Source organism: Apaloderma vittatum, unplaced genomic scaffold (assembly GCF_000703405.1).
Source record: "Apaloderma vittatum isolate BGI_N311 unplaced genomic scaffold, ASM70340v1 scaffold6790, whole genome shotgun sequence".
In the NCBI taxonomy this organism is placed as follows: domain Eukaryota; kingdom Metazoa; phylum Chordata; class Aves; order Trogoniformes; family Trogonidae; genus Apaloderma; species Apaloderma vittatum.
This window is the reverse complement of record NW_009694949.1, coordinates 33,716-46,006: the sequence shown is the minus strand read 5'-3', so window position 1 is coordinate 46,006 and position 12,291 is coordinate 33,716. Positions and strand designations below refer to the sequence as shown.

General features: G+C 41.6%; 1 protein-coding gene across 2 annotated transcripts in view; it reads left to right on the top strand.

The window, feature by feature from the left end:
* Nucleotides 1–12,291, top strand: part of ADARB1 (adenosine deaminase, RNA-specific, B1) — a 52,581-nt gene that overhangs the window by 23,739 nt on the left and 16,551 nt on the right. For both annotated transcript variants that reach the window (XM_009869321.1, XM_009869313.1), the window contains 4 exons: nucleotides 5,316–5,430; nucleotides 7,743–7,911; nucleotides 8,425–8,573; nucleotides 9,183–9,351. In XM_009869321.1, the coding sequence (XP_009867623.1) occupies nucleotides 5,316–5,430; nucleotides 7,743–7,911; nucleotides 8,425–8,573; nucleotides 9,183–9,351 (602 nt within the window). The remainder of the gene's footprint in view (nucleotides 1–5,315; nucleotides 5,431–7,742; nucleotides 7,912–8,424; nucleotides 8,574–9,182; nucleotides 9,352–12,291) is intronic.

Here is a 12,291-nt window from a genome sequence, read left to right as displayed (position 1 = left end):
AAATGCTGATTGTGTTAGAAAAAAATGGAAGCTGGAAACACGCAAGGGGTGGAAATATCCAAACGCTTAGTGAAAAGGGCAAAAGTACAGTGTAGTTGTGCCAATGAAGACGTTGGAATTGTGTTCCTGGGCGACAGGTTCAAAATCTGCCTGTAGCTGGTGTGTTAATTCACAGTGTCTCATGAAAAAAAAAAAGGTAGAGCAGAAAGAGTCGAGAGGTAGAGATGATCCCTGCTCCAGTGGTGGTTGTGAGTGTTGGCTGAAATGGGTGTCTCTGATCCAGTGACTCCCAAGAGCTGCAGACACTTTGAGGAAAATTAAATGTGGAAATACACATGCAGGCTTTCAGATGGTACAGAAGGGCAGGTGACATCAGAAATCAGCTTACAAAATGGGCATAGGTATAATGTTATGGTCTGCATAGTGGGCTGTTGAGGTGCTGATCCTGTGGTTTAATACATGTAAAACCAGTTGCAAAGCAAGCTTATCTGCTTGCTTACAGCGTGACCTTTTGTGAGGGATGAAGCAACGTTGCCTGCGGTGAGGAAAGTCTTTTTTTTTGCTGGGCAAATGAGTTAAAGTCAGTAAGTGACTCAACGTGTGCTTTGGAGTGGATGAAAATGTTCTGCTGAGAAAAATCAGCCCTTGTACTGTTATCACCTTGGCAGCAAGCATGTTAAAATGAAAGAGGTTGTCAGTGTTGCATTGTAGGGACTTGCCTCTCCAAAAGAAAGAAAATATTTTTATAGGTAGCTACTTAGTGAATTAGTAGCCATCCTCACTTTACCTCTGACCACTTGATGCAAAGAGATGTCTTGTGTTCTGCATTAAACCACAGGACATATCAAGGGCTCAAAAATGTGTATTCTTAAAGTTTTACTATTTTCCACAGACGGGAAATGTGTGTTTCAGCATACTTAGATTAGTATAATTAAAAAATTTAAGTGCGTGCCTTGTCGTAAGTCTGCAGAGTTGGTAAGTGATGAGAACTGGAGAAAATGCTGAAGTGTGAACAGTCTTATAAAATCACTTCTGGAAACAAAGGGTCTCATGTTCCTAGATGAAGCATGGAAGTTGATGTGGGCAGGTTTTTGAGAAGCATTAGTGCAAAGAACCAGTCTGATTTCTGGGGCAAAGAGTAGTGTTGAGCACTCAGCCACAGCAAGAGCCACACTAGGCCAGGTAAAAGCTCCTTTGCACACGTTGTTGCGTGTTGGTGCCATATCCCTGCCAGCAGCCCCAGCCCTGGGAAGAGACGTGTTTGCGGGGGATGCTGGCGCTGGCTGAGGCCATCTCCACCCGCAGAGCTGGTCCCACTGCTGAGCATCACCTTGGACATCTCAGGAGATGGGACGAGAGAATCCTAGGACATCTCAGGACCAGCAGATGCTCTATTGGACTTCCCTATTTCTTCATTATTTTGATGGTTTTTTTTAAAAAAAAACGTAGAAGAAGTATTCAAATATAGAAAAGATGTACAAATTAATGATGAAAATGATTGGAGATCTGGGAAGGCTGCTTCTGCAGAGGCACTGTAGAGCTTAAGGCAATTTAGACTGCTTAGTGTATGCAGAGCAAGAACGTAACAGATTTGAAGCTAGCAAAAATATATTACTGAATATATTAATTGGAATTAATGAATTATATGTTGGAATAATTGGTGTGGAATTGGAAGAAATGTAAAAGATATATTTGCATAAGCAGTGAGAGACTCTCCTCCCAGGCAGGAGTTTCTGTAAATAAATACAGGAAACTTTGGGGCAATAGAAAATAATAACCCTGTCTTATTAGCTTAGATACGTTTCTGCCCTCTCTGAATTGTATGTGCTGATTACTGGCAGAGGAGAGGTATTGGACCTGGCTGAATTTGATTTTAGCTACTGTGAGCACTGCCACTGCTCATCAGCGTGTGAAAGTTCACGTAAGATTTGAACTGTGAAGGCAAGAAGAAATAAAGCCGAGGGAGAACGTTGGTGCTTGAGAAGGACCACTGGAGATCCAAGGAGAGCACAAAAGGCTGGGCAGTCTTGGGTCGGTTCCCTGGTGAGAGCTGGGTGCTGTGAGCCCATGCAGTGCCCCTGCTCCCCCTGCCTTTGGCTCCGTCTCGTGGGTGATGATCAGCATTCCGCTGGGGTGGGCTCAGGCAGGTCCAGACAGACCCCAACTTCATCAGTTTCAGAATATGTGGTCTAGGGGTTTCTTCTACAACATCGCTACAAGATGTATGTTAACCAAAATCAGTCTGTATGTGTGGAAAAGAAGTGGATACTCTGTAACTTCATCAGAGAAAGGAACAACACACCCAAAAATAGCTTTGAGCTCACACGCCTTAATGAGCAGACTGTCAGCTATTTTAGGTCTTTGCTTTTTTGAATTATCCAACTCTGAATAATGATTTACTGCAGGAGCGGGGGTAGAGGAACAGTGTGTCAGGGCAGTCAGTGGGAAGGTGAGACTGGAGTTCAATTTCTGTTCCAAATAATATTTATTAAGAGTGTAGAGTCAGAATGAGAAGTGAAAGATCCTTACTTAGGCAGGTCACTGGCCTGGGCTTGATATGAAGACAGTTTCAAGTCCTTCGTTTTGAGAGGAGGACAGCAAGGCCAGTAAGTCCTGTTCCCAGAACTGCAGTGGTGTGTTCCTAGCCTACCTTATTCCCGTTTCTTCCATGTTCTTCGTAACTCTTAACCATGTTAATGTAGTAGACCACCTGGAAGAAAAGGATAATTCTTCTGATTTATCATGTGAGTATTGTTATAAAAGACCTAAGCCTTAATAATAGTGTTAATAGTGTTTATTCCTCACCACTCACCTGTTATCATGCAACTTGAGTATCAATTAAATAAAAAAATCATTTATATATCTGCCTGTTTTCTGGTGGATATTTTTTTTTCCTCCCTGCCCTAGCATTCCTCCCCTATTGTTTGCATCTCCAGCAGTCATTTTCTCTCTTGAGTTCTGCTTAGTCTTTCTTATCAACCCTGCCCAGTGCCTGGCGTCCTGTTCATTCAAGCGTTTTTAGGTTTCCTTCCCAGCAGCTTAGTTCCACACTGTTGGAGATGCAGCCCTATCCCATCCTTCTGTGCCAGCTTACATCTTCCCAGAGGGACTTGCTGTGCTTTCAGTTGTATACCTACACCACAGTCTCCTCTGCTTTGCTTATTATGTGAAAAAGTAGGTTTTTTTGGAAAAAGCTCATCATTGGAGAAGATTCGTCCAGTTATCAGTCTTAACACTCTTTTTTTTTTTTTTTTTTTTTTTTGGAGAAGATGTGACCCATAATGTTTATGTTTATTACATGGATGTCAAGCCTTTCTGGCAGGCTTTGAAGCCTCTCTGAAGCATATATTCTCTTTGTGGATCAGGTCCATCCCTGTTTGGAAATGTTTGTTTCACTAGTATATTATTCTACCATAATGTCACTCAGCACAACTGTACATTGCCTGGTAGTTTGTCAGCTGTCTGCCATGTTCTTCTCTCCAGCACATCATGATGTAAGGTAGAGCAGAAAAATATATATATTAGAGAAATGAGAGCAGAAAACGTGGAGCTGGGAGGCAGTATCCATAACCATGCAGTGGGACTATGGATAAAACACTGGAATGGGGACTCTTCCTTCTTGGCCCTGCAGTGATCTGCCCATGTGGCTGTGGGAGAGGAAATAATTTAAGCCTTTTGTCTATTGGTTTTCCATTTCAAAACCCAGGGTGGTAATAACACTGTCGCTCGTTGTTTTTCTTTTGTGTATTTACAAAAGCTTTCTGCGTTAGGTAAGTACTAGCAGAGTTAAAAGCAGATTTTTGCACTGTGTGGTCATGGTGCTGTCAGAGCATGGACTGTAACACAATTTTGGGTCCAGCAACAAAAAGACCTTGTTTGAAAATCAGTGCCTGACCAGAGACGTTCATAGCCTTTGAGCGAAATTGCATTCCTGAAAAATTTCTCGATCTGTCAATAGGATTTTTTGAGTTGCAGTCCATTCAGATGCATCAAGAAAATTTCTATTTGTCAAGAATCTTCGGAGTCTACAAGTTGTGGAACTGCAGAACATTGACCAACACCTGGTGCAGATGTGACCTCAGTTACCACTGACTGCTGGTGGCTGTTTCCAGACAGATTCTGGAAGAAGCTGTCAAGCCCTGAAATCGCCACATGTGAGCTTTAATTACTGCTTCCTTGGCTGCTAAAGCTTTTCCAGAAGGAAGCTAACTTTGAGAGCACCTCCACGTTATATCTAGGCTTTTGATTCTTGTAAGCGTCGTGAAGAAAACGGTACTCCAGGATAGGCACCACCTGTCTGCTCCTCTCCAGCTGCCGGTCCCGGTGCTGGTGGCAGAAGGGTGGGGACGGGCTGCCCTGTCTCTCCTGCCAGCCTTGGGACTGCTCGTCACACCATCTGTGCCCTGGATGTCAGGTTTTTTCCAGGTGTAAATTCAAGGATTTAGTCTTTACTTGTCTCTTCTAGTTGTTAGAATTCCAGCTGCCTTAAAAACGGCAGGTGAGATTACCTGTAGTGTCGATCTGAAGCGTCGTTCAACAAGAGCAGGGCTGGTATTTTGAAGTTTTCCTTAATATTAGAAGTTAGCCCCCTGGCTGATGCTGCTTGCTAACCCTGCTGGCAAGATACAAGGCTGTGACTGTTATTGTTCAAGTTTTCCTGAAGGTGAAAGTGATAAGTCCTTCCTGATTTTGAGAGAGCTTATTTTGGATTATACATTGACATTTTCTATTCCTAAGTTTGTATATGTCTTGTAAAAACAAGACAGTGTTTAACCAGGGTTGAAAATAGATTCGTTCTTACTTATGTAATAGCTAAGTAATGAATTTGTGTGTTATAAAAAGTTTACATGTTGGTTTGAGGAGTCTGGTTTTTTGCACGTCAGTCTTCTTGTCAGGTCCAATGTTGAGGATACTGAAGTGATGTGTTTTGAGATTTGAGCACAAACGTACAGGCTTATCTGTCTATCCAGTTGTTCTCCTAAGCCTCAAATGTTCATAACAATCATGAGCATTCGGTACTTTGATACTTGCCTTAGGGCTGTCTGACCCTGTTTTAATAGACGTGGAGCATACAACAGAGCTCTGCTTCCGCTTGTAAAGAGCTGCGGATGCTCAGTATACCTGAAAATCAAACCCAGCCACCTCCTTGACATCCTGCTAATGACTCAATGTCCGTTTTTAATGTGAACAATAAAAACTCATTCCATTTATTATGTCAGATCATTTAAAAGTGCAAATCTTTATAACCTAATGCTGCTGTAATTTTGAAATTACCTGTTTATTTTTCTAATGTGCACTTCTGTGTGATCCTACAGGTTTTAGCTGATGCTGTTGCACGCTTGGTTGTAGATAAATTCAGTGATTTGACAGAAAATTTCACATCTCCACATGCACGTAGAAAAGTCCTTGCTGGAATTGTCATGACAACAGGTAAAGAAAAAACAAAATATATTATTTTAACTGCTTAAATACAAAAGCTCTGTTTGCATTCTAGGAAACTATCTTTTTTCAGTCAACCAGTGTTGAAATATATTTCTACTGTTTAATCTCTAAGGTGCACAGTTAAATCTTGGCTGAAGGTAATTACAGGAAAATTAGACCTGCAAATACTTCTGTTTTCACGGAGTTCCTGTCTTCTGACTGACTGAGAGATCTGAGATAACTCAGATCTACAAAATACATGTACCTTTTAAAATTAACCTGCAACTTTTTGAAAGTAAGTCTCAATTTCACTGCATCAGTCACGCAGATGGCTTTTCTTGGGCTTTTAGCATATTATGTAAGAAATTACACTTGCTTTCCAAGTTTTTGAGGTTTTGTACTTCGTTGTTCTTGCTGTATTTTAGTCTTTTGTGTTTCAGTCATTCTAGTAAAAATATCTGAAGAACGCAGCTGGTGTTTTGGCAGCTGAGACTGGCGTGCGAGTACGAGCAGCAGTGATGTCGTGGCTCTCTGCTGGCACGAGATCTGTGCTCTGCCACGTCACCCTCCATGGACAGGGGAGTGTGACAAAGGGACGGTGTGGCCCAAACTCTGTCACAAGACATCTGTGGTGGGCTGACCCTGGCCGGTCTCACTTCTGCCCTCTTTTCTGGGGCGGGGGGAGAAAATGGAAGCAGAGAGTGAGAAGGCTTGTGGGTAGACAAATGGTGTAATCTCAACCGTCCTCTGTGCCTTTCCCTCAGCTCTTATTGCTGAGCACAGTGCTTATGGTGTGGGGCATCCCTCAGTCGTTGTCACTGAGCTCTGCTGGCTGTGTCCCCTCCCAGTCTGGTGCCCATTCCCAGCGCACTGGCCTTTGGGAGGTTTGGAGAGAGAGCTTTGACGTTCCTCAAGTGTTGTGACCGCCAAAACATTTGTGTGGTACAAACACCATTTTAGCCCCAAACACAAAGCGCTGTGAGGAACATGCTATAGTTTTATTTAAGGTATTGATGATATTTAACAAGATTTTATTTTAATTACAGTCCTGTGTCCACAATTCCCAGAAAAGCCATGTGACTACAATTAAGACATAAGTAGCATGTGAATACGTTGTGATTAACTGAAGAATTAGCTTTAGATAGAATTAGAAACCCATCTTTGCATGGATATGTCTGAGGAACCCCTGGAATTAGATGACCCCATTGCACAGTCTTGTGTTGTAGAGTGAAGTGGCTCCCTCCTCGTCCTTGATGGTCTTCTCCAGCCTTGTGGGCAGGAGGGTGCAGCCAGGCAAAGGTTCTTTTTTTTTTTTTTCGGAGGCTGTATTTTTCATCCAGGGTGAGAGCTCAAACAGCCCATGTGTCACTTACCTTTTCAGTTATTTGGTTACTAATTCTCTTGCTAATTACTGGTTACGCTCTTTATATCGGCACTGCCATCCTGCAGCCAGGTGGTTATACGGGAGGATCCTCAGCTCAAGTGCTTGGGCTGCACTAAAACAGAGTTTTCTGCTTTTCTACATTGCAGAAACTATTCCGGGAGAAGAAGGCAGCAGAAGGCATTTGGCAGGGCTTGACTGCTATTTGTCTCTTCTGGTGAGACCTCGAGAGCTTCACAGAAATTAGTGTGGCTTGTTGGGACTTTTTTTGATGAGAGTTTTGCTAGAGGGTTATAATATTTTGACCTGTCTTTCTGAATTCATCATGCAGCTGACCTTTGGGTTTTTTTCTTTGATAAAAATAGTTCTCTGTATAGAAAACACCCAAAATATTTTTTAATTCTATTGTACAAAATGGTTTAATGCCAAGAGCTACACTTTTAGAAGCATTATACTGCTGATAAGCTTTACAGTGGTTTAAGCATTTGAACTTCTTCGTTCCCTAGCTTTACCTTTCCTATTGTTGGCTTAATACCCTTCCATAACATGCTGATATCTAAAGTCGCTGTGAGTATCTGCATAGGTGGCCAGAAGGTACATGCTGGAAGCTAGGTGGCTGCCTGGGACTCAGGAAAAAAGCACCATCTTTGGAGCTCAGGCTTAAATAACTCTTCCTGAAGTAGCAAATTTTCCCTGCAGGTTTTCAATTTCTAACTTGTCTGAACTCCAACAGGAAGAAATCGTAAGAACCCTAGTCTATATTTGTACAGGTTGGGTATGGCTGAGTGAAACTTTTGCTTTAAAGAAAGTATCAGAAGGAAAAAAATTAATAGAAGCAAACAAACAAAAAAAGAAGCCTTGTTGGGGTTCTGCAAGAAGATCACTTGCTAGATTATTTGTGATTTTAATTGCGTCTTCTTCCTGAAATTTTGTTTTGCAGGTACAGATGTGAAAGATGCCCTGGTAATAAGTGTTTCTACAGGAACAAAATGCATCAATGGTGAATACATGAGTGACCGTGGTCTTGCATTAAATGATTGCCATGCGGAAATTGTATCTCGCCGGTGCCTGCTTAAATTTCTGTATACACAACTTGAGCTTTATTTAAGGTAAGCTAGAGGGAAAAGGAAGATGAGCTGATCTCACAGAGCTGAGAAGGTGTCTGTCTAAAACATCTATCTTAATTATTTCAGTATGAAACACTTGTCCTGTTGCATTAGGATGTTTACTTTAGCACTCAGGCCCTTTGCCCTAAAATTTGACTTTAACAAAACGTGTATTCGATTAGTGTCAATCATGAGAGGGGAGGACAGAAAAAATAATTGGGAATCATTTTGTAAACTGTAAACATGTAAATCAAAGTAATCTCAAGTGGGCTAAGGGGTGGTGATGTTTCATTTGCTCTTAAGTACCTGAAAGCTCCTGACATCTGAGGATGTCAAGGGCTCTCTATTTCCTGTCTCGATGGTCTTTTAATTTTGCTAATTTTAATAACTGTTAGATTTACCCTATAAAATTTCCAGAGGTCCTGTGTTTGTTTTCCTTGCCTCTTAAGACTTCCCAGCTTATGGTTATTTACGTGTTAATGTCAGTTTTGACTTTAGCTTTATTCTCTGTTTCAGCAATAAAGAAGATCAACAAAAATCCATTTTTATCAAATCGGAGCGAGGCGGGTTTAAGCTGAAGGAGAATGTGCAGTTTCATCTCTATATCAGCACATCTCCTTGTGGCGACGCGAGGATCTTCTCACCCCATGAAGCAGCACAGGAAGGTATGACAGCAGTCCTGCTCGAGCAAGGGAGTTTAAAGTATTCTTTGAGCATGTACAAGCAGCACAGTTAAAATTTAGGTGTCTTCTTTCCTTTTAGTGTAGATGTGTGTTAGACAAAGATCTCTTCAATAAAAATCTGAGCTGTTCTTCCTGTGTGGTAGAAGTTAAGTATAGACTGATCCACCATGTGGTCTTGAAGAGGCTGAATGGTAGCCGAGATAAGCCAGTGAGTCAGCAAGTATTTGTACGGAACTAACCGAACTGTTTCACTGTTCTCATCTTTTAACGGTGGTTGCCTGCCTGCCCCTTTCCTGATCTGTCCATTAACTTCTTTCTAACGCTGTAACACGCAGAACAGAGTTGAAGGAGTTACCTGCTGCCTACTGCTTCTTCGTGGAAAGCTTCGTTTACTTGCAAGTGTGTTTTAGAAGACGGTACTTGTGGGAGATGTTGATGCTGTAGCTAATTTGCAAGGAGCAATAGAAATTATTACACGAGCCAGCAGTTATGCAGGCAAACACCTTTAATCGGCTCTTCTTATTGTAATGCTGTCTGTAAAACACCTTGAGAATGTTCTTCATCTGATTGTAAGTGATATTTATTGTTTAGATCAAGGGGACAGGCATCCAAACCGCAAAGCAAGAGGACAATTACGGACAAAAATAGAATCTGGGGAAGGGACCATCCCCGTGCGCTCTACTACCACTATCCAGACATGGGATGGCGTGTTGCAAGGAGAAAGGCTGCTTACCATGTCCTGCAGTGACAAGATAGCGAGGTGAGATGTTGTGTGATTGGTTTCTTTGCCGTTGCTTTTTATTGCTGAACAGGAGAGGAGGGTTGCATGATACCTGCACCCGGGTTATGGATTGGCTTGTTTCATTGCTTGAGCATAGCGTGGGGGTGGCTGTAACTCCTGTGATAAAGCTCTGATCCTTCACCTGCAGTTGGTGTCAGACCTTCTGCTGGCTTCAGAGGCAAGGTGAAATCTTATAATTCCAGCCAGTTCAAGTCATGACAGCTTTGTTTTGTACTGATATCACTGTGAAATAGAAGAGGAATGCTTTTTTGATTATTTTTTAAATTATTATTATATAAAGTAGTATAGCATTAGCAATAACGGTGCAATAAATATTTTACGTTAGTTATATTTGGATAATTTCCTCTGATGAGATATGACCTTGCCCCATCACTGGAAAAGTTTAAGGCCAGGTTGGATGGGGCTTTGAGCAACCTGCTCTAGTGGAAGGTTTCCCTTCCCTTGGCAGGAGGGTTGGAACTAGATGATCTTTAAAGGTCCCTTCCAACCCAAACCTGTCTGTGAGTCTATGATATCACAGACACATACCTTTTCCGTGGATAGATTTAGATTTGTATTATTTTATACAGGGAAAAGGTTTTCCAGTTAAAAAAAAAATCATACTTGATGGGCACTTTTAATTTTTAACTCATACTAATGCATTTATCTATATTTTATCCAATTCCTTCTTTATTATCCTTTTTGACAAAGATCGAAATATTTTTTTTTAAAAAATCATAAATGGACAAATGATTATCCCCCAAAAAAGTTTAGCAGCAGTATCCTTCAACAAGTATCAGAAATGTGGGAGAGTTGCAACATGATTTTATGAAATGAGTGTTGTTTGCAGCATCCTCTGTGTTCTAGCAAAATAGATGAGAAATGCCATGTATTTGGGCTGATGATACTTTATTTTTTGATTAAAATGCTCTGCTGTTTTGTTAAGTCACAGTTAGCCTGATTCAAAATTTATCAAGTGTATGAAGTTGGAACTATTCTTGTGAACTGCGTATGCCACATCAAAAATACAGGAGGAAAGTTATGTAACTGCTTAGTTTCTCTAGTCTTGTCTCAAGTAATCAGCATCCCTACTGAAGGAAGATGTTTTACTTTAATTTAAATCTCCCTAACATAGATGGATAGGGCCTGTCAGAAGCTAGGACAGTGTTGTTAATAAGTAATTCTACAAAAATTACATTTCAGTTTCTTTTATAGTATTTTCAGCAACATAAACCAAATAAATTTCCCAGCTTCATGCCAGGAGCTTCTCTCAGCCACCTGACATGGTAATTGTGCCAAGTTCATTTGACTTCTTTTATCACAGCATCGTTGTTATCAGTGCAAATAAAAGAAATTATGAAGACAGTTGTTGAGCTAGAACACATTTGACTATTTTGTTGATTTTGTGTGATGCAGAACAGAATCCATCTCTCGCTTGCGTAGCTAGCTGTCACCTCTCCTTGGGGCTAATGGGAATAATTTTGTTTGTGCCAGTGAAGGAAGCAAATAGAACCCCTTGACACAGAACAAAGACTGTATGACGGGTAAGGAGGCCCAAATTTTCATATTCTTTTTTTTCTTTTCTTTTTCTTTTTTGCATTTCCCTGACGCTTATGACCGTCTTTTGTCCATTTACATTTGAAAGAATGCATTGCTCAGTAGCGTCCAGCAGTTCTCCAGTATGCCTGAGCCCTGTGAATTTACACTGAGCTTTCCCAAAAGATTCACAGCCCCAGCCTAGAAAAGGCATGGGTGGATTCAGGGTACAGGGTTGTACAAGCCGGGGAACTCCTTGTATCTGAACAGCCTCATCTGCGTGGGTTATATGTACAATCCAAGCTGTTATTTCCGACCTCTGAGCACTTTGTTTCAGTCTGCTGCCTAGCACCCTCCTGAGCCTGGTAGGAACATCCAAGAAAAATTGTGACAAACATGGAAAGGCAGTGAATTTAATCCCATTTGGGTCAGAAGCATTAGAATAGGATTATCCTAATGTTGTTAGTGCCTGGTGGCACTGCAGGATGGCGTCAGAGTGGTTTCTGTATCCAGAGTAATTGATTTGGGGTCATTAACATACATGCATTTGTTTTAAACGTATCCTGACCTTGTTCCACAATGTCTGGTTTTGCCATGCACCTTTTGATGTTGCCGCAGAAAGGATGATTTGGCAAAGGTTGTGATTAGCACCTGTCAGAATTTATTACTGACATGAGGTAGATAAAAGAGGTTAATTTAGCAGAATTTTTAGGACTTTGTGGATGACAGGATTCATACTAACTTACTACAAGATATTTTCAGTTAAAGAATATGTGTGTATATATATATGTGTCTACACGCATAAATACAGAATATACAGGCAGTGAGACAGATACCTGTATGGACACCCACATTCGTGAAAGCAAATGTGTATGTTCAGACACACAGATAAGCAGAGGGGTGGATGTCAAGGCTAGCCTGTCGTTAAAATTTCCCTCTTCTTGAGTTTGGAGCAAATAGTCACGATGCATCATGGGCATTCCTTGACTGGGCAGTAGTTGAGATTCACCACAGCCTCTGTCAGCAGACAGCCTCGGGGAGGTGGTACCTGGGAGGCTTCTCAGCGCAGGGGAGATGCTGGTCACAGCCCACTGCAATCCAGGAGAGATCAAAGGGTCTCCCTTTGAGATAATTGATTTTTGTCAGGTACTTTTCCATACCAGCCCCCTCAAAGTGGTGAAATATTCTGATATTTGCCGCAAGTTCTACAGGCCCATCAGGTTACCAGGTTTGGAAATACTGATGTCACCTCTTTTGAGATACAGCCCTGCTGTGAGGTACAGATGTACCCGGCTACCAGGAGGTGATGGATTGTTATTACAACCAGGGGCAGGTTTGGCTTGATATTAGGAAGTTCTTCGCTGAAAGGGTCATGGGGCATTG